At 40.2% G+C, this 23,046-nt stretch overlaps 1 protein-coding gene across 1 annotated transcript in view; it reads left to right on the plus strand.

Moving 5' to 3' along the window:
- The window catches only part of ak5 (adenylate kinase 5), a 104,159-nt gene that overhangs the window by 19,579 nt on the left and 61,534 nt on the right, over window positions 1-23,046 (plus strand). The window contains exon 6 of the mRNA XM_049599252.1: window positions 14,190-14,381. Within this exon, the coding sequence (XP_049455209.1) occupies window positions 14,190-14,381 (192 nt within the window). The remainder of the gene's footprint in view (window positions 1-14,189; window positions 14,382-23,046) is intronic.

Raw genomic sequence — 23,046 nt, forward strand, 5'->3', positions numbered from 1 at the left:
AATTCCCTCAGTGGTCATTACTTTACATTCTTTATTTCCATTTACAGCCACTATAGCAAAAGCGCTGCACAGTTTGCTCGGTGTCTTCTGTAGTGAGCATATCCATCAACTGCCATGTTTTGTTAATGTGGTATTTAAGGAGGCGCTGAAGTAGAGCACAAGCGTAAATATCAAACAGTCTACAAACTGCGGTTCCAAATGGTGATTAAACGTGTGTTAGTGGGCTCCTGCGGGCAAAACCAGATGGGGCTCTCCTGGAGGTACGTTTAGTGAAAGATGGCTCGGAGCTTTATCTCGTCATCTTTCCAGTTAACACATGTGAATGGCTTGTTAACGTAGGCAGTCATGGGAGGTTAACTGGCTGTATAGAGTCCGTCTGCTCCAGTCAGTTAACAAACAGCGCAAGAAGGCAATCTGTGTTTCTTGTATTGTGTCTTATTCCTTGTTTCACACCAATTACTGAGTGTGTCTTAAACACACACAAACAGAGGTAAACATGCGCAAACATATGCACACAGTCAATACATATACTCTGACATACACACATGCACATAAACATAGACAAATGCACACAACCTCATCTTTGCATCTTTGAATAAAGTCATGCAAACATATTCACACACATGGAAGCACATAGATACATATATATGCACAAAGAGTAACACGATTTCATCACATACTATACACACATATGTAGATAAATAAGACATATACATATACAGAAAAACAGGAATAGGGAAAAAGTTGTTTAGGTGCATCCCTGCAGAAAAATAATCTGTATACACGCACATATAATACATAATCATAACATAAAGACTGTAGGCAGTGAGATTCAACATGAGCATGTTTTTAAATTTGCTTTGGGAGTCTCTCTTCAGTGGTTGCAGTTAAGGTTTTAATTGTTTTGTCGGCCTTGGATTCATAAATAATACTGTGAATTAATTAATCAGGATGAGTCATATTTTGAGTCATGGTTTAAAGAATTAAGTCAGAATCATCCACTGCAGATTTGAGGGAGATTAGCATTAACACTCTGTAACTCCTCCAATTAAATGTTTTTTCTTTGTGCAGAATAATTTACTTTTGCTGTTTGTGTAAATTAGGTTTTCTTTGATTGAATAGAGGTGTGGAGCATCATAAGCTGCTAACAATGCATCAGTGGGTCAGAGCTGAGAGCTTCTTCAGGGTCTCATGTTGACCCAAACGCCAGCCTGGTCTCACTCCTGGGTCGCAAAATATGACTAAAGGCAGTATCCCCATCATCACTATTATGACACCGAGGGCACCCTTTAGTGTCTGTATGAGACACACCAAGCTTTCAACCAACCCCTAAATAAACTCAAACATACATTTCTTAGATGTTCAGAGCAATGGACAGGGTTTGAAGAGCATGAAAGTCCACTTTGAGGGTAGGAGGGGGGGTAGATGGGTCCAACAAGCACAGGACTTTAACCCAGTAGACTGGTTTTAGTTTCCCATGACTTAGAGTCAACTTTGATTTATTTGGTCATGTCAGTCACCTTAAGTGAGTCGTTAGTCAGTCATTAGCCACGTGCGTCATTAGTCAGTAGTTAGTCACTCATCATGTGAGTTGTTAGTTACCTGTTAGTCAGTCATTAGTCACGCAAGTCATTAGTCACTTGGTAGTCATATGAGTTGTGTCAGTTGTTAGTCGTTAGTCAGTCTTAGTCACATGAGTCAAATCGTGATTAAAGTGAGCAAGTAGTTTTGTTACCTAAACCTAAGCGACGACCCCTTCTTAATCATATTACATGACTTACGTGACTTACTGCTAACCCCATCTGCATCAAAATACAATGGAAAAGGCTGCTTCGGCATTATTATAAAGACTGTGGCAGTCAAGCCTCAAAATATGATGAGTATGAATTAGATTGAATTGAAAATGCTGTTGAAATGAGGTGGTATTTCCACCCTAAATTGAAGGAAACTTAAAGAATAATTTTTGAAATTGAATTTTGAAAATGGACATGGTTCCCCTTTAAGAGGAACCTATTATTTTGGGGGTTTTTAAACTGTCACCATAAAAGCCTTTGGCAGCCTCACTGTACAGATTTTAAACTAATTAACAGGTGATTAAGGTACATTATGTACCTACACTAACCAATTCATTTGTTCCTTTACTTTCATTTCTTTTAAATTACCAAGTTGCATTAATTTCCTCCATAGTTCTGTACGTTCGATCTTGAATACTCCTCTTGTGTATCCTGCAGGCAAACCTGATCAATTGCACAGCAAACTGGTACAGGCATTGTGTCTGGGTTCTTTGGCTCGTCACACTAACCACTGTGGACTGCTAACCCTCTCCCATGTCTTCGTTAGATTCTCTCATCTCCCCGGTAATTGTAACATTCGCTCCCTCTTTTTGTGAAGAGGCCAAGTCTCGGCGTAATGAGAGCTCGTAATGTGGTTGCTGCTGTCTGGAGTTCCACCTCGCCTGACAGCAGATGCCACTTAGTACATGTTCCCTGTCTGAAAGCAGCACAAGGAATGCAAACAAAGAAACAAGATGATATATGTGGCTGGCTCATGTGCAGAGAGAGGGATTTCTAACCAGACAATACCCACACAATCACACACACCAGCCCTCATTGTTGGAGCTTACAGTTTAGCTATTACTTGGTTATTATCAGCAAACTCCAGCTGTTTCAAACATGGAGCGGATCAGATGTGATTAGCATACTTTCCCTCGGCACGTCCACCTCAGCTGAGGCGGTAAATAGAAAATAGACATACAGTTAGTGACTAACTCACTCCATCCCCACATTCAAGAAGCTTAGTAATTCTTAATTAAAATGTTGCTTCATCTCTCATCTTATAATTTAGTGAACTGGTAAATTGCATTTCATAATTGATATCCACAGAAATTTAATTCAGCTGAATAGATTTTTTTATTGTCACAATGTTACTTAAACTATCACATAAAACGACTGCGAGAAGGGTTGATGACAGTTTGCAAATGCGCCCCGGGGGTTAGATAAGGACCTGAGGAAGTTCACTGGAGATGAAATCACTTAGATAATGCATGTATACAGTTGTGTTTATAACCGTGTCCAGGCAACCGTTCAAAAACAGCTCATACAGTTGTTGAGGATTGGACGGAAGCTGATGACTGCTCAGTCAATAATGCACAGATGCGGAGCCCCTGGGATTTACAATAGAATTAGGTGACAGCTGGTTATTAAAGGGCCTTTTGTGCAGCTCAGAAGCAAGGAGAGAAAATAACAGTGGAGGCCTGCATAACATGCAGAGGCCTTGGGCTGTCACTTATTACCGTGAGCTCATGAGCTTTATGGTCAGCAGAGAGTGCTTGGCAGCTTTTTTGTCCCCTGGGTTTCACATCTCAGGTGAAATACACTGGTAGAGGTTGTTTGAAAAGATATACCTGCAGACACCACTTAGTCTCTCTACTCTCAACATTATTTCTTGTGAATATATTCCTAAAAATCAACTAGAAATGAACATCAGTCAAAAATGGTGGTATTTCAAACAACAAAATCAAAGTCAAACAATATAGTAGCGTGCTCTTTGTGGTAAAGATATAAATAGGCTTCAACATTATTTATCCTAAAGTATGAGAAACTAAAAATGAATTGGTAAATGCACAATGGTGCAGTTGCCTCACAGCAAGAGGGTTCCTGGTTCGAATCCAGGGTGGGGGGGTTCAAACCTTGAGGCGGGGGAGCCCTCCTGTGTGAAGTTTGCATGTTCTCCCCATGTCAGCGTGGGTTCTCTCCGGGTACTCTGGCTTACCCCCACAGTTCAAAGACATGCAGGCTAGGTAAATTGGTCACTCTCATAGGTGTGAATGATGAGCATGAATGGTTGTCTGTCTTCTATGTGTCAGCCCTGCGATAGTCTGATTACTTGTCCAGGGTGTACCCTGCCTCTCGCCCAATGTCAGCTGGGATAGGCTCCAGCCCCCACGCAACTGCCAACAGATTAAATGGTTGGCCAGAGCCAAGAGGAAACTACCTTATCATAAAGGGACAGTTCACACCAAAATCAAAAATACATATTTTTCCTCCTACCTGTAGAGCTATTTATCAATCTACATGGTTTTTGTATGAGTTGTCAAATATTAGAGATATCTGCCATAGAGATGTCTGCCTTCTCTTGAATATAATGGAACTAGATGGCACTGGGCTTGTGGTGCTCAATTTGCATGAACTGTTTCCTCAAGATAATCCACAGACCTTGTTGTGAGCAGTTTCATGTAGGAACTATTTACTTTCTACTGAACTACACTCACCAACTGTATCACCACACAGAAGGTGAAGTAAAATGAGTTATAGCACATAATTTCCTTGTAATTTTTAGAGGTGCATGTACAGAAAATGTTTTATTTTTTACAAAATTGGACAGAGATAGGCCAGCTTTTTGGTAGATTCCAGTTGCATACACATGCTAAGCTAAGCTCATTGCCTTATGGCTGTAGCTACGTACATACCGAGAGAGGAACTGATCTTTTCATTTCAGAAATGAAAGTGAAAAAGTGTTTTCACCAAAAGGTTGAACTGTGTCTTGAAGTCAAATGACTTGTTTATCTCAGTGCTGCTTTTATCTTTGGTTGGTTGGTTGGTTGGTTGGACCTTGAGGGCATTTTAGCTTTTATACAGCTTATTTCTTATACTGAATGAAACAAAAAGATAAAGCATTTGTGTTTGTTTGACAAATTGATTTCAAGCCTCTAAGAAATAAGTCCACAGTTGCTTAGAAACATCTTTGTGTGTCCTTTCAGTTTTAGTCTGACAGTTGGATCTGCCGTATTTTCGACATTTATCTGAACATGTTCAAGTTCGTCCATCATCTGTCATGGCGAGACAAAATTAAATCGCATGCAAATCCATGTTATCTACGCCTGGTAATGTCAAATAATGTGCCTCAGTGGGTTTTTTTTGCAGGAGCAGAAAATGTGCCACCTGAATGCAGCAAAGTGATTTGGGAAGTGATAGTGATTAGGCAGTCAGGCACAGGTACTACATCATAAGCATGGTGAGGTACATACGTTGTATAGTTATAGGAAAGAAGGCTAAACATAGAAAGTAGTAGAAGCTCAGAAGAAGAGGCTATTTTAAGTAAATTATTGAGATTTGATTTGGTTTATTTAAACTTAGTCAACTGATCAATCTGCCAAATACTGTGTCATTAAGTAAATTAATCATGTGATGTATGAAATGTCAGAAAATAGAGAAAAAGATTTTCCCTTTAGCAACCAATCCATGCTTATATTGAGGTTATTTTAATTAAACCGAGTGTGTGGATCCATAAAATTTGTCCAAAAGTGACCAGAAATGCTTTCATATTTGATGCTAAGAAAGGTTGAACTTTAATCTTCACCTGTAACCTGCACAGATTTTTGTAAATGTCTTCTTTACACTTTTCTAGTTTAATCTCAGTGGCTATGTATCTGGGTGCGACTACACAGAAAATGAAAGGAGTTTTATTTAGAGAGCTTTGTAAGCTCGCTAAAAGAAGAATTATATAACATTACTGTCTTTGCAACCTTCCCTTTTAAGCCTCCAGAAACCTCGAAGGAGGAGGTAGATGAAGCCATGTGCACTTGCAGTACACAGTAATTAATTCCTCTCACAGAGTAATGTTTAATTTCTCTCTGATGTTGGACAGGAATGTGCAGAGAGAGTTTCAGCATCCACATTGAAAAAACAAAGCAAAGTAGCTGCTGCTCTGTGTTGCTGTTTTGTCCTCTTTGTTATAACCGTCATGGTGGATGAGTAAATACAAGGTGACGGCTGCAAGCAGCAAAGTGATTAATCAGTCACAACCTCGGGCCAATTGACATTGCATAACAACAGTTTTTAACATCAGTTACTGTCTTGACTTTTTCTTTTTTTATGTCAAATGTCACAGAGTAGTGAATACTGCTTGATATGTCCGTCAAACAGTCCAAAACCCAAAGATTTGAAAATTACAATGATACAGAAGAGAGGAGCACATTTGAGTGGCAGTACCCAGTGTATGTTTGGTATTTTTCCATGATAAACTTCTTGTTCTTTGTGTGACTGATCAATTGCCAAAATTGATAGATGCGTGTACTTGATTTAGACACACACAGGTAGATTGACAGGGCTGAATAGATAAACTGACACCTCTGTAGTCAAGAGGTGTGGCAGTAAAAAGCCTGGAGCGGGGGATGAAGGGATAGGCGGTCTCTCTGGGCAGCTTTAAAGAGGAGCAGGACGGTTGTGGCGTCCCACAGGAGCGGTTCATAAATGGCTGCTGTGATGTTGTAAAGGGCAGAGCAGCAGCATGGGGTAAGGGGGGACTAATGAAAATGGATGCGGCGGGTCCCCAGAGGATCACTCGGAGCTCCCACTGTGTTGAGGAATATGGGATTCAAAGTAAAGCACCGAACCTTCCAGAATATGAATTATATGATGCTTCAAGTAGCACAGAGTCTGTTTGAAAGTCATTTAGAAAGTCAATGAAACACTCAATCGGATTTAACCCTTTAGAGGTCTCTTCAGATATTCTGTGGACTGAAGCTCTGCAGAGGAAGTGGTTTGTGCTCGACCACATTCATGCAAAATGGCTTAAAACCTGGAAAGATTTTTAAATTTCTCCAAAACTGGCTTGGTGGGGTTGACGTGGGGGACGTAAACTCCCCTCTGAAATGATTCGATTCATGGATTGCGAAGGAGCTCCTCTAAGCCTGAATAAGGATGTTTATTGTTTGTTTGTTTGTTTGTAAACACATTGTTTATATTGAGGTTTATAACATTAAAATTACATTCACATTCATGATATACATCACCTCGAAATGTGTCAGATTGTTAGCACCAGCATATTTCCCAGGAATCCAAACTTTCACCCATCTTCAGATAAGGTTTCCAGACTCTGTGTGACTTTGTGGCTAACCATCCCCCTCCATCTGTCTCCTCCACCCTTCATCTTTAATCACAGCAGCTTCTCTCCATCCATCTCAGCCTTTCTTCTTCACATCTCTCTGTTAAGAGTCCAAGTCAAGTGTTGTACTACTGCTAATGATGAAGAGTTCTGAGTTGTGTCTACAGCAGCCCCACTGGGACATTTAAAAAAGACTGTCCGGTATTTTTATTACACTCAGTTTTTTAGTGCCTGTTCAGTGGAAATAATAGGCCTATACTGTGCAGTGTGGAGTTTAATAATCTATTTATTCATATCTATTTATTTATATTATGTTCTTAAATTACATACTATCAAATATCTTTGGGTTTAAAGTGATTGAGGACAAAACAAGCAATTTAAACACATCACCTTGGGCTCTGGGAACTTTTGAGGGACATTTTTTGCTACAACCTTAATTCCAAAACAAGTTGGGATGCCTGTAAAATGTTTTAAAAAAAACAGAATGGGATCCTTTTTTTTACTCATATTCAAGTGAATACAGTACAAAGACAAGATATTCATTGTTCAAACTGATACACTTTATTGCTTTTCGTAAATATACACTCATTCTGAATTTCAGACTGCAACATATCCCAAAAAAGTTGGGTTAGGGGCATGTTTAGCACTGCGTTACATCACCTTTGCTTAGAACACTCAGTAAATGTGTGGAAAAAAAGAAAACTAGTTGTTAAAGTTTTGAAAGTGTAATTCTTTCCTTTTCTTGCTTGATATACAACTTCAGTTCAATAGTCCAGAGTAACAGTTGTCATATTTCGCTCTTCATAATGCGCCACACATTTTCAGTGGTAGTCAGGTTGGGACTGGAGGTGAGCCAGTCTAGTACCCACACTCTTGTTCTACAAAGCCATGGGTTTTGTAACGTGGCTTGGCAATGCCTTGCTGGAATAAGCAGGGACATTCCTGAAAAAGATATCGTCTGGATGGCAGGATATGTTGCCCCAAAACCTGTCTGTACATTTCAGCGTTCATGGTGCCTTCACAGATGTGCAAGTTAGCCATGTTGCCATGGGCACTAACACACCCCCATACCATCACAGATGCTGGCTTTTGAACTTTGAGCAGGTAACAATCTGAATGGTCCTTGTCATCTTAAGCCCGGAGGACGCAACATCAGTGATGAACTTGTCAGACCACAGCACACTTTTCTACTTTATGTCAGTCCATCTCAGATGAGTTTGGGTCCAGACAAGTCAGTGGCGTTTCCGGATGTTGTTCATACGTATATATGACTTGTACTTTGCATGGTTTGGTTTTAATTTGTATTTGTAGATACAGCGACAAACTGTGTTTACTGACTATGGTTTTCCAAAGTTCTCCCAAGCCCATGTACTCATATCCTTTATACAGACGTGAGTTTTTTATGCAGTGCAGCCTTAGGGGTCAAAGGTCATGGCCATTCAGTAATGTTTTCCAGCTTTGCTCTTTATGTGCAGAGATTTTTCTGCATTCTCTGAATCTTTTGTTTATGTTATGGATTGTAGATGGTGAAATCCCTAAATTCCTTGCAGTTGTACATTGGGAAACATTGTTCTTAAACTGTTGGACTGTTTGCCCACACATTTTTTACACAGTGACAACCCTTGCTTGTAAACAGCTGAGCCTTTTGAGGATGCCCCTTTTATACCCACTCATGATACTTCAATCTGTCACCAGTTAACCTGTTTACCTGTGAAATGATCTAAACAGGTGTTTTTTTTAGCATTCAGCAGCTTTTCCAGTCTTTTGCTGCTACTGTTCTAACTTTTTTAAAACGTATTAAAGGCATCAAATTCAGAATAAGTGTATATTTTATCAGTTTGATGTTTTACTCTACCAGCTTTTTGGGAATTGAGGTTGTGAGAGAAATCCCTCTGTTGCTGTCCTTGTGTTGATGTCAAGATGTTCTTGTGAAGACACTAAACTGGGGCTGCAGTGATCGGTCAGTTTTTAGCCAACTGCCGCAACTATTTTGATGAGCAAAAATGCCAAACATTGCTGAGTTTGAACTCCTCACTTGTGCTGCTGTTTCTTTTCTTTTAATTTTCATTTTTACCTGGTGGTTTTATGGTAGAGGCAATCTGAAAATGTCACCTTGGGCTTTAGGAAATTGCTTTCACCATTTCCAACAATTATTTCAGAAGATAATCTGCGGATTAATGAATAATAAAAAACGAATTATTCCAGCCCTACACTGAACCAAGGCCAGTAAATGAAGGCTGGGATGCAGTCCTTGACCCCATGGGAGCTATGGGGTATAACACGTGCAATATAGCCGGAGCTGCAGTGTTGGAGGGTTACAGCGGACGGCACTAGAAATACAGGGATGGTGTCCCGTCAGGTGCCCCTTAGGCCCGGGCGGTCGCCAGAAGAAAATGTTTGCATTGCACGTTTCTGCAAACAGCATATCAATGTTTCTGAGGTGGCGTACTATATGAGCTGATTTTATCTTCAGGAGTTGGAGGGGATTGTAGATAATGTGACACTTAAAAACAACACGTAAAAAGCTGCCAAGCTGCAGATCATCGCAGGCCACTGTTCAAGACCAATAAACAACAACACAGGTTGTTTTTTAACAACCCTTTGCAGCTTTTCCAATTTTATTCCTGGCACCAAACCTTGGTGTTTTAGCAGCATGTTGTGGCGTTTCCCAGCAGCTTTTGATGCACCCAAACTACATTACAGTGTTACCCAGCTGTGTTTGAGCCCCAGAACCTGGGTGTTTTCTACCTGTCCCTTATTTTCCAGCTGTTTTTGTGGCACAATATGTGTGTCTCTTAAGCCTAAGCATGATCTTTTCCTCACCATAACCAAATGGTTTTTGTGCCTAAACTTAACCACACCTTGAATCATGAAGTTTTAACATATCCGCTACAAAATAATACATCCATGGTTTGCTAAATGATACAGTGTGAACATATTTTCTGCCACTTTGGTTGCTGTAAGGCCCAAGTCCTTATGAAGAAATGATGTGTTTGCTTTAGTTCTGTTTGTTTGGACAAGTGAAATTAATGCCACGCAAACCTCCCTGAGACCAAATGAAGAGTCTGGAGGGATTTTCCTTTTGGGAGTTTCGCCTCAGACGAACCAAGGGTCTAAGGATAGATGTGTCGTGTGCTGTAGAGACTGTAAAGCCCCTTGATGCAAATTTGTGATCTGTGATACTGGGCTATATAAATAAAACTGTCTTGACTTGTTCTCCATGAGAAAAAGGGGATGGATGGCGGGTGGAGAGGAAATGACCCCAGAATGCTCTGGTTCATGGAGACGGATGGAGACGACTGATAACCAGCAGCTCCACATGTTTAAAAAGGCAGAACAAAATAAACTAAAGGCAAACATTGGACTGATGCCTAACATCAGCTGCTTCTTCATATACAGTAGCTGTAAGATTAATTTCGGGAAAGAGTTCATTATGATTAAAGTTTGAACAGTTTGAGATAGTTAATAGAATAAAATGTTTTCCAAATGTTTTATCTCTTATTTATACAGGGCTACTTCCCACTGAACAAAATAAACTGTAAGAGTGAATGTGTCAGATCCACTATATTTTCTAAGTGACAGAATTTTACTTTTGAAGCTTTTACATTCAGCGTCATAGAAGATGTTGCAGCAGGAAAGGGAGCCACATTTCAGTGCTTGAATCTCATCTGGCAGAACATCCCTAAAAGGGTATTAGCTGTCGTGTTAGGCGCGGCGATCAGGTCAACATCTGCCTGCTTATGCACCGTTTTTAGGACTCTGTGTGTGTGCACATGTGTGTGTTAGAGAGGAAGCCTACATACCACACGCTTTCTGGCCTTTAAGCAAGAGAGATAACATCACTCACAGAACTGCCGGCATTAAAGCTGTTTCTGAAATAGACGCTCTTACGTGATGCGATGATAATACATTTCTGGAGACATTTTAATGATGAGAAATCTAATATCTCGTCATCAAACACCTGGGGTGACCGATGGCTGCTCCACATTAGCAGTACAACCTGAGGGGAAAAAAGAGGGCACCAATGTTGTCACTATGGAAACGGAAACTTTGTTTTGCAAGACTCAGAACTGAGTCGCGTTGTCGGAGTGGCATGTGCCTCAATAAACAACACCATCTGAGCTATTTTTGGCCGTGGGTGTGTGCCAGATCAAATGCAGACTCTGGAGTGTTCAACATGTGCATTTCATCTAACAAAGCAGGAAAACAAACAACGGAGTATGAATAGTAATAAAACACCCTTGATGCTTTTTATAGAGAGAAGTTCCCGGTGGTGATGAGCAGGGTGAATCCGTTGTCAGGGTCAAGTTGAGGAGAGTATCTCTGCCATCTAGAGGTGCCTCACCTTAAGAGGTTGGAGCCATAGAAGCCGAGTTATTTCCCTTTGACACTGCTTTGCATTAGATAACAGCATCCTTCTCTGATCTTAAAATAGTCAGCACACACCTCAGCCTGTTTACTTCACGTACTCGTTGGTTACTAAGGAATGTTATTGTGCATTGGACTTTGTAAAACAGAAGCGGTCAAGCTCATTGTTGTGTCACAAATTAAATGTCTATTACTCAGGCCCCAGTCTATGCTGTTGCCTGACCTTTTCCCTTTAAATTAGAAAAGCTAGTGTTTATATGCTTGCTATCAGAGCTTGGCAACAGTCACTGTAGGCTTGTTGAAATTATTACATCATCTCCTGCTGCAGTAGTTTGAGCTGAATCAGAAAGCTTTGCTATGAAGTTGATTATGAATTGGGCCACAGCATTTAAAATGACTATTAATTTATCCTTCCCAAGTTATAAATGAATAAACTCTTATTATGAAAGGTGCCAACTAGAATCATATATTATTCAACAAACCACATTGTGTGTTCTTCTGAAAACCTTTTTAAATTGTAAAGGTTTCATCCAAAACCCACCCAAGGGCTCAAAACACACCCATGCTTTCAATAATCCAAGAAGAACTCTTTCTTGGATGAAAATGGTCTTTAATGAAACCCTTAAGGCCTTTGCACACTGAGTTGTTTACATATTCAGATAAAAAAAACCTCTGTGCAAAGGCCTTTAGGCTTACAGAGTACCCTTGAAGAACTCTAACTCATTCAAATGGCGTCGTGTTTACCATGTTAACAGGAAGAGTACGCCTGTTGTGGTATTCATGGCCTCGTAAGGGGGGATTTTCTGAGAGCTCCAAGTTCACAAGTTCATGTTCACAACTTCCCATGTCGTAAACATGAGCTGACCTGTTCCATTTGAAGGCAAAATAATGACTCTTTAAAATAAACAAGTTCTTATTGGAACCTTTAAGCCCAGTTCAGACCAAAGATTCACTACAAGACCAGTTGAAACATGCAACTATTTGTGATGCGTCATCCTGTTAAGTTCTAAAAACCTGCCAAATCACACCAATGCAACTAGATGAGATGGCGTATCATCTCTATGCAACAACTCTCTGTACTTCCGTTCAGATTTCCAGCTTTTCAGGCTTATTTTGTGGCTGAATATAATTAGTAGCCTCTTAAAATATGAATGAGGATAGTGAAAGTGAGATACTGGCTATGGTTGCATTTGTAGTGGTGATGAGACGGCGGAACAGAGACAAAACGAGCAGCAGCTGAGCTGAGTTGCATCACCAATCTTTGGTCTGGGCTTTAGTCTGACAATGAACCCATGACGAAACCCTTTTTTGAAGAAGGGTTTCTTCAAAAGCAAATGCTTCTGGGTAGAGCTTCAACCCTTTTGGAACCCTTATTTCTAAGAGTGTACAGTCCCTACACATGAGCATTTTTATAGAGATTTCATAGTCTCTCACACATCACTGAAGTGAATATATAAAGCTTTCTCAAGTCACATTGTGTAATCAAGCTTTTCTAGCAAGATTTGGTATAGAAAGAAAATATGCTTGATTGCATATTTTATTTTAAAAAATGAATTAAAGCTGCACTTATCAATATTCTTAGTTAACAATGGGTCAAATTACTATGTGTAGGGTGAAGAGAGGCACTTGTAGTGATAAAGCCACCAATAATTGTCACCTAACTCTGCAGCCTCATGTATCGTTCCAGCTTCATCCAGATCATTGTTTCAGTTTTACGGCCCACAACTGCTGTTTGGTTTAAGTCTCACTGCTTTCATTGTCTTCACCATTAAAAGGCAGGTAATTTAAGTTAAAAGAAGACCCAAAAAAACCACTGTACACTATTATCTCAGCACCAAACAGCAGACAGCCATAGTTAGCAAGTAGCTCATGAACACAATCGAGCATTTAGCAGCTAAAGAACCAGATATTTCCCTCACGAGTTGGTGGAGACCAAGACAGAAGTACAGGACCATAAAATATAGCAGGTGGCTTGAAACATGACCCCAAATGAATGATAATGCTGCATTCTATCTGCTGAAAATTAGTACATACAGCAAACAGGTTTGACAAATTATTATACTTAGCTGATACATCTATGTTGTGTTTATGTGACTCCAAGTACTGATAAATAAATAAATACAACCATTCAGCTTTAAACATCGGTATATGTTATTTCAGAACAAGCTTTTAAAATTAAATCTGTGCAGCAGAGCAGGAAGTAAAATACAATGCAAAAAACACCCAATAATAACTTATGTAATCACAAATCATCAGTTACAGTTTTATGGTTGTGGTAGCAACAAAATAACAAACAAACAAAGACTATTGTGTAACCACAGCTTTTATGCATTTTATGTCTCAAGCTGTCGAATTGGACCTAATAACAGGCTCCTCTTCACATCGGATCTCTAAATAGAAAACTGCCATCACAGTTACGGAAAAGGCTACATGTGTGATCACACCTATAATGTCATTTACTGTTACTCACGTCACCAAAAAGAACTTTTCCTGTGTTTCCTTCCTTCTCTGCAATCTCAATCTTTTTTGTTAAAACAAAATCTGTGCACCTGGTAATAATGTTGAGAAAGTACAGTATTATCCTGTTGACTCATAATCCCTCCTGTAATATAACTGCATGAACAGTGGAGCAGCTGCAGGCTATTTTCAAGGCTACATTCTTAAATCTTAATGGCGCTGATTAAATCCTGTGTAATTCAGGTGGTGGACACTTCAAATTTCAAAAACTGCTGTCAAAGAAAAAAAAAAAGTAGTCTCTTTTAGACCTTACTGAGAGTGAGGTTGCATTGAAATTCAAAAAGGAGACTGACCCCAACTTGATCTTCGGTTCCCCCATTTGCATCTCAGTCAGAGCTTCCTCAGGGTCAGATCGTGAACATCGCATATGAATGAAGGTTTGGCTGTGATGTTTCACGCTTCTTTACCTCTCCCGGTAGATCTGCACTCCCGACCTGGTGGTGTTCCTGGCCTGCACCAACCACCGTTTGAAGGAGAGGCTGCAGAAGCGAGCAGAGCAGCAGGGACGACCAGACGACAACCCCAAGGCCATCGACCGCCGCCTGACCAACTTCAAACAAAACACCATTCCTCTGGTCAAATACTTCCAGGAGAGGGGCCTTATTGTGACGGTGAGTCGAGTAGAATATGTCCGCGTGTGTTCGCATTAAAGAGAAAGATAAAAGAAGTGATAACATACGTGCACATGCATGTTTATTTTCCTAAAGCAGCCCATTATCTCTAGAAATTTGCTCTAAATGACTCTGCAGTGCAGCATGTAAGAGCAACCTTCAGTGCCAACACAGAAAGTAATGACAGGAAGTAAGGGTGTAGAGCTGCGTTCATCAAGTCCAGCTTTTGTGCCAGGGACCGAACTTCCTGGCACGTATGAACAGCTATACCATCATCATGTCATGTTGGGTGAAAAGAAGCAGTGGGATGTTAAAGTGTTCATGCTACTAGATGGCTGCCAGTCTCATGGTCAACACTAACACACAAGAACAAGTAACACAAATGTTAGCAACACTTTTTTATTTGTTCATTTTTTTTAATTTTTTATTTATTTAGAGGACAGTGCACATTAATGAACATTGCTGTAAATGTGCCAGTGTTAGCCAAAGGCTAATTTTCAACTGTAGTCCTCCGGCATGATGTTAAAAAGACCTCAGACCTTTAAAAAACACAGCCTACGTCAATAAAATTACCTACCTAAATTATTTGTAAACAGATGGAGTGTTACTTGACCTGTGAATGAGTAACATTAGCGATCGTAGAGTGTGTGTAAACAATACTGTGCGTGATCCATAAAGAACTCCATATTCATTTGCTTTTTTCAAACACATTCAGAGCAAAATCAGATATATTGGAGCTTTAAGAAAAATACGTTGTAATTAGGACTTGGATGTTGACATGAATGGTACCTTTGAGCTGTAAACTGGTAATACAGGAACTCACACATTACCTGAACATGGCATCATTGACTGTGTTTACAAGGTCTTTAGTATCCCGGGTTTGATTGGGTTTTTTAAGTATCCTGTTTTTGTGTTTGTGCATGTAAACACCATATCCTGAATTCAGAAACCAGGTTATGCCCTTTTCCCGGTTTCAAGAAACCCGGTTTTGCCACCTGGAGTACTCCGATAGAAGCCGGGATACTGGAGCATGTATACGCCTTATCCCGGTTTCATGAATGGTTCAACTACGTCACACAGCCGGCTGAAGGATGCCCTGCTCATTCTGAAGTTTTCTCTCCACTCTGAATCTGTAAACTCCATGAGAACGATCCTATCCCACCAGTCACAGCTACATATTTTCATCCACTGTTGCCTTGTACTGCGTGGTGGCAGTGACAGCCGAATACCTATCAAAGTTGGTAATCAAAGTATCAAATATTTGTTGTCGCTCTCTGCTCCCATTGCTGAAGATGAAGTGGATGAGCCATAGCTGTAATGCGACGTGAGTATTTACTAATGCTAAGCCCGCCAGAAGCCACAGAGGTCTCATTTTTGTCTTACTTCTGAATATAATAAATATATCACATTTCCCGCTCAATCTGTTGCAAACAAAAGACGTAAAAGACGTAACACATACCTGCGCAGATAGGATGCAGTGATCAGAAAACGGGTTACTGGTATTTATCATGTATACAGGGATGTGAATAACCGGGTTTCTCTGTGTTCCATGTAAACATCATATCCCGGATATGCTCAAAGCCGGGATAAGCCTCAAAACCGGGATACTAAAGACCTTGTAAACACAGTCACTGTTATTTTAAACTTATTATTCACCTTTTCGGAACATAACCCCATTATTTCCCTGACCAGAATGTTTACATGCTTTAATGTTGTATTGTATTTAACCTCACTCTGAGATGCTGTTTTAGCATCTGTCTCTTTAAAGCCCCCCTGCTGAAAAAGTCCAGTCTGCTCTGAGTGATCAAAGTTTCCAGCCCTGCGTTCCAAATCGCATACTTCTACTATATACTTTTAGTATGTACTGCAGCGGCCCTTAAAAAGTATGTAGTGTAGTATGCAGTATGCATGCAGTATGCATGCTACTGGGACACACTACATCCGCTCCCTGAACTCCGACCCTCTTGCTTACTTCCGCCGCTGTCCGTAGCGCCACATTCGAATATTTTGTTTTGTTGTATTTCGGAGATGCAGCAAATCTCCTCTTGTCGAGCTCGCCAGAGTCGTGCATACCGTCGGAGGTGCCGGAGAGCTCTGTTGCTGTTATGTCGTAATGTATGTTGTTGTTTCTAATAAACTGACGTGTTCACATAAACAGTCCCAAGCCTATTATTAGTGACCTGTCTATTGAACTAGTCACCAGTAGGCATATTAACCCCCTTCACACACAGCTCTCTGTTGCTGGCAGATGTTTGATGTTAAATATATTTACAGCTATGCAGCTGCTGGCACTATATTCTGTCTGCATGTGAAGCAGCCTTACATTCACATTACTTTTATTTGTAGTTTATTTGCACATTCTTACTACATTACTTAATATGTATTTGACTTTTACTATTTATATATTTACTAGTCTATACTGCTCATACCTGGCCCATAGTGTATTCATATTTAGTCATATTCATTCATTATTTATACCACACTTACACCACTGCCTATACTGGTAGAATCTTCTATATTGTAGTCATAGTTGAACCCTGACATTGATTATACTATAATCACAATAAAGTTGTCTGTGTTGTCTGTGTCGTGTTGTCTTCCGTGCTATATGTGGGCGTTGGTTGTACACGCAGCTCAGTCAGTGCGATGTAACTTCCGCTGCGCACAGGATTGTGGGTCAGAATGGCCAAAGAAGCATGCTGACATGCATACTGCGAAATGTGACCAGATGTAGTAGAACATCCTGGTACTTTTGGCATACTGCATCTGACATGTATTGGGACACACTAATTCTTTTCTGGCATACTAAATAGTATGGTAGTGTGGGTATTGGAACACAGGGCAGGTCTTCTGCATCTCAGTGTCTCTGCATTGTGATTGTAGCAGAGTATAGCAGAACTTTTTACCGTGAAAATTCCCAAATTAAAGCTTCTTAGCTTCATAGCATGCCTGGAGCAGATGAACATAGAAAGAAATTAGCAGCTTGTTCCGAAAGTAGAAGCAGTTGGAAACAGAGAACTCAGAGCAGTCTGAGGCCAGAGGTTTCTGCTTGCAGGGATTTACTTGACATTTGTTTACCTCATTACTTGGAACTTTTGTGACACTTAATATGAAGATCTGACACTGTAACACCAAACATAAGACACGAATATGGGAAAGAGTGATGGTAGCCTAGAGGTGAAGACACATGATATAACTACAACCTCCCTGATTCAGTTCTGACCTAAGGCAAATGTTGCGTATTATACCCCTCTGTTTTTCCCCTGGTTGCCTTTCTGTCTGTCAGTAATCAACTGTCAAAAGGTGGAAATCTCCCCCAAAATGAACCTGTAAAAAACATCAGTTTTGTACAGTCGTTCAGAATAAACATTCCATCTTAATATAGAGTTGTTTGTTTGGTTGCACACTTACCATACAAACGTATGCCCAGTAATCATGTTGCCATAACCAAATTCAGCCTCATTCCTAACAAACAGAAAGTGGAGGAGGTTTCCAAACTGTTTCTGTTTGGCTGCTGATTGTTTTGTGAGGTAAAGCACAGACTGTTGCTGCTGGGATTGTGTTAATTGGAGACCACTGGGATCTTCATTAGATTGTGTGGTCTGGTGCAGAGGAGCATAGAGTTACCCTTGGTATGTGTGAGGCAGGTGCTAATAGAGCGATTTGCTCCTGCAGCCAACAGGAGGCGGCTGCCCACTCTTCAGTCTTATTGATCTGTCTGAGTCTGAGTGCAGCGTCATCTCCCTCGCAGCAGAGGGAATACTGAGCAGCTCCTCTACTGTGAGAAAAAGATTTTGTTTGCATGCTTTCAGACTGTTTACTCGGGCCATCTGAAAATGTGTGAGTAATCTCCAGCGAATCTCACATTAACGTTAAAAAGAAATGAAATGAAAATTTAATCAGACGCCCCCCAGAAGTCAGAGCCTGCAGTTTATGTGTCAGCGCTCGTCCCCTCTTTGTAGCTCTCTGTGGTTGATGCCGTTACGGTAAAAGTGAATATGTACTTAATGATTCTGGGACTCCAGACACATTGGAATTAAATCTTTTATTGCAAAAATGTGCCTTTACTCCTGTGAGATATCTATTCCAATTTCTTTTGAAATGTCATCTTTTTATATTCTGCTTAATACATTCTTGTCGGGGTCCTTCTTTCCCTTTGCTTACTTGTTTCTGCACAGCTCACACAGTTCATGAATCTCATCTGTATATACTTCTTCCATTGTATTCTTCCATCCATCTATTCTGTACACCTTATCTGTTAAGGTTTCCAAGAGCCTCTACCATGGAATGGGCCAGATGCAGCATATGTTCTGGTTCAGTTTCTGATTTAAATCACAGTTTTGCCAATTTTAGGCTAAGTTCTTCCGCAACTAACAAGTATTCTCTTCAATAACTGATTGTTATTATTTTCTTGATTAATCAATTAATAGTTTTGTCTGTAAAATGTCAGAAAATAGCAAGAAAGATGTCCCAGATCCCGGGATGTTGTCTCCACGTGTCTTGCTTTGTAAAGGTCCGGACAAACCACACTGACATCAAAGAACTAGTGGCAACGAAGGCCAACTGCTGCATTACCTCACGTTGCCTGTGTTTCAGCCAGAAAGTTGCAGCTGAACACAACGCTAAGACTACAACCAACAGCCAACTTGCACATATGTTCTGCGCCTGCATGAGAGGAAATAACTTTCCATTGCAGCAGGCTGCAATTGTCTGTGTCCATCAGTTAAAAAGGGAAACCAAAAGATGGACAAGATGGATTAAAGACGCTAGTTGGCCGGTCAGCACATTAACAACTCAACCTGGTGCTGAAAGACCAAAGGATATTTACCATGCACCAGCAAACACTTATGTTGTGTTCACACCAAATGCAATACAAATTTCCACGTTGTGTTACTCACTGAGTTTGAAAGCTAGAATATTTTGTGTTGACGTGTGTGAATTCACTGAATTCAGTGATTAAAGTTCCACCAGTATATCCTCAGTGTCATCCACCCCAGAGGATCTCAGTGCTGATAGGCTATGGCGCAAAGTGGCCACTGAAGTTCAGATTTTTCAACTCTCATGAATAAGCCTGTGACACATAATCATGCTCCTCGCTTCATTTGCTCTGCTTCATTTGTGTATTTTGCATCATTCCCATTGTGTCCATGGCGCCGCCTGGCGGTAAATCATGTCTAATCACGTCTTTACATTGACTTTGCATGTAATTTACTCGTGCAAATTGTTTTATTCACGCCAGGTGTGAACGTAGCACCACATAAGCAATTATGATCCATTTCTGCTAAAGAGCTCAATGGCTAAAAAAGAATCTAACCTAATATAACTAGTTTGTTTTACTTAAGCTGTTTGTTTATTTTCCTTACTTCCAATTCTCTTTTCATGCACTGAGCTGAACTGCCAGTTAGAGGAATTTCATTCACCATTGGACTCTACCATCTCTTACGCCAATTCAGGGTGCTGAATTGGCCGAGAAAAAGTCGACAATGGCCAACTATTGCCAAAAGTGTGGCACACACTTCAAAAACCAGGGCAACAGGGCGTCGGTGGTTTAGTGGATAGAGCAGGCGCCCCATATACAAGGCTGTTGCCGCAGTGGCCCGGGTTCACCTGTAGCCCTTTGCTGCATGTCACTCCTTCTCTTTCTTCTCCTTTCACGCTTGACTGTCCTATCGATTAAAGGCAAAATACCCCAAAAAATATCTTAAAACAACAACAACAGGGCAACAGATGCTTATTGATGGCATTACATTGACCAACCACCAACAGTTGGCTTGGTGTGTCAGGGCCCAAAGAGGAATGGTCCAAAATTGCAAGATAATCAGTTTACTAGACTGTTGTGTGTTTAGTTAATTTCATAGAGAAATACCAAGTTTTTAGAGGTTTTAAACTATTGTAACCACAGTTTCTACCTCTTTCCTTCTACCTGTGGCATGTCAAGGTGCCAGCCCTTTAGGTCATTCATTTAAGAGTCATTCAGGAGTAATGAGGTTGGTCTGAATGAGGATGTCAGCTAATACCTCTAATGTAATTACAGTGTGCTGTAAATGTACCGTTACTGGTCCATTCATAGACTTGCCTTTGTTGGTTTAGAAGATATACATGTTTGTTCTGTACTGTAGTTTATGGTCAACTGGCACATTCAGATATCAGAAATGATCAGCACTGAGCTGTAACTCTTACATCAGCTGACTTAAGAATAAAATTGAAACCCTGTTAAAACAAACCAAGATCCCTCACAGGTATAATGTCCCTGTGCAATTTGATGTGTGGTTTCTTTGTAAAAACACCTTGGGTATGACCAATTTCCTCTCCTGCTACCTGTGAATGAAAGAACTCTGCAGTCCTCACTCCAGTGATGTGAACATTTTGAGGGCTTATCGATGGATCACCCTCCTGTGAATTGCTGTTGCTACTGTCTTTGTGGTGCCGCAGCGTCGATGCAGACAGCGTCACTTCCCGTTACTCCCTGCTCGTCAAATTGCCCTTGCCATCAAACAGAGCTGACACCTCAGAAAACAAAGGTTGGCTCAGTCTGAAGCGCTCTTTAAAAAAATTCATATAGGTACGAATAAGAATTCATGACAAATGATGTCCGTGCTGAACACTTGTGCAGTTCTTTTTCTTTAACAAAAAAGAGCTTTGCAGGGAAAAATTATCTGTGTTTATATTTACAGTAGATGTGTGTAGGAGGGCATGATGAGAGGGTTTGCTTTATTTCTAACGACACTGTAAGAAGTGCGTCTCGTCCTTGAGCTTCTGAACAAGATATTTTATTGCACATTGGACTTACAGAACGAGAGTGCATTGTGTTACGTGTGTTTACGAGATGAAAAGACCCTTGAAATGTTCTCATGTTCCTTTTATCTTAATTATCCTGGTTTATTCTGTCTGACATAAGTTCAAAAACTGAAGAAACAGGCAGAAGATAAAACTTTCCAATCAGACTATGAAATATGATATTTATCCACATGACACAGGTACTGTCAAATTTGTACCACCAGCTCAAATCCTCCAAGCAATTCCTCAATTCTACATAAGCCTCTGTGAGATGTGGAGGTGCTGTCACTGATGATAAATCTTGAACAGAGGACAGATTAACACTGTGGCTCATTAAAGGATAAAACCACATGCCTGTTTAATGGACTATTAGTCATAAATCCTCCCCTGACGTCTTTTGTGTCAATTCTTTGTTAATTTTCTGTCCACTTATAATTGATAGCGGATTTGTCCATCTGTTCTTTGTAATGAGAGTGGTAGCATCTGTCTGGATGAATGATTGAGCAGTATCAATACTATTCCTAGTCATTATGAGCAAAAGACATTTTCCTCTGGCTCTGACAATATCAAATGAAAAACTGATCACTGGCAGTGACAAACCTTCAGATTTTTTCAATTAACCATTTAGTTGATGAAATATAATAAGACAAAAAATACAAAAAATGTCCATTACAACTTTGCAGAGCCTAAGGTCTTCAAATGTCTTCTTTTGTGTGACCAAAACCCTGGAGATATGATTTATGACAAAGAAATGAGCAAATCCTCTCATTTGACAAGCTGGAATCAGACAAGTTTTAATTTTTTCTTTTCTTGAACAATGACTGAAACTACGAATCAGTTATTAAATGGCTCCCAATTATTTCTGCCAACTGACTAATTGATTAATAATGTCAGTTCACCATGTAAGGGCACTGACAGTTCAGTGGCCAACCCTGTCTACTAGAAATTAGGTCTGTATGTTACGAAGCAGCTTCCTTATTACGCTGCTGTGGAAGTGTATTTGCTGCCTGGATTATGTTCAGAGATGACGTTTCTTTCAGTTAATTAAACACTACATTCATGTACCGCATAGGCCTTGAAAGGAGGTGGTTGGGATTTGAGGATGGCAGGCGTACAAAGTGCAGAACCTTGACACCAGAACGTCAGGTTTGCATCCAGACTCCTGTCTTCAGTTAAGGCAACAAACACATTCTGGTTAAGGTCAGGGAAAGATTATGATTGTGGTTAAATGTCAATGACAAAGGCAATTAAAAGCAATGCTGTAGTCACTATGACTGGATGGTGCATTGCAAGATCGGCAGAAAACAACAGAAATATGGTTTTTTTTGGTGAACATTTTGCAGACATGTTCAGTATCAACATTTTTGCAAGTTGCTAGATATGTTAAGTATCAACATTTCCTCATTATGTTAATAGAAAACTACGTCCTTGCTGTTTTGAATTAGTTGTATATGAATGTAGTCTCTAGGAGACAGGGCTGCAGTGGTAGATGGTAAAAGGAGATAAAGGACAGAAATGGACAAGTTGCAGCGTCCTCTCTGTAAAAGTCAGTACATATATGGTATATGTGAAATGTGGATTTAAAGGTCCAGTGTGTAGGATTAAGTGGCATCTAGTGGTGAGATTGCAGAACTGAAACATCTCCTGTGTGCCAAGTGTGTAGGAGAACTACAGTGGCCAACACAAAAGTGCGAAAGGCTCCAGAGCCAGTGTTTGATTTGTTGATGCCCCTAAATTCTACACACTGGACCTTAAATTATTAGAAAGCAACACTGCAACAGACTCTTTGTCTCAGATGTTTGCACCAAGTTGACACAATTAAAGGAGTATTTCAGGGCTGGAAAGGTGTTTTTTTAAAATAAAACTAGAATGTTTATGCAGTAGAAAG

The sequence above is a fragment of the Epinephelus fuscoguttatus genome, linkage group LG15, assembly GCF_011397635.1.
Source record: "Epinephelus fuscoguttatus linkage group LG15, E.fuscoguttatus.final_Chr_v1".
Lineage (NCBI taxonomy): Eukaryota > Metazoa > Chordata > Actinopteri > Perciformes > Serranidae > Epinephelus > Epinephelus fuscoguttatus.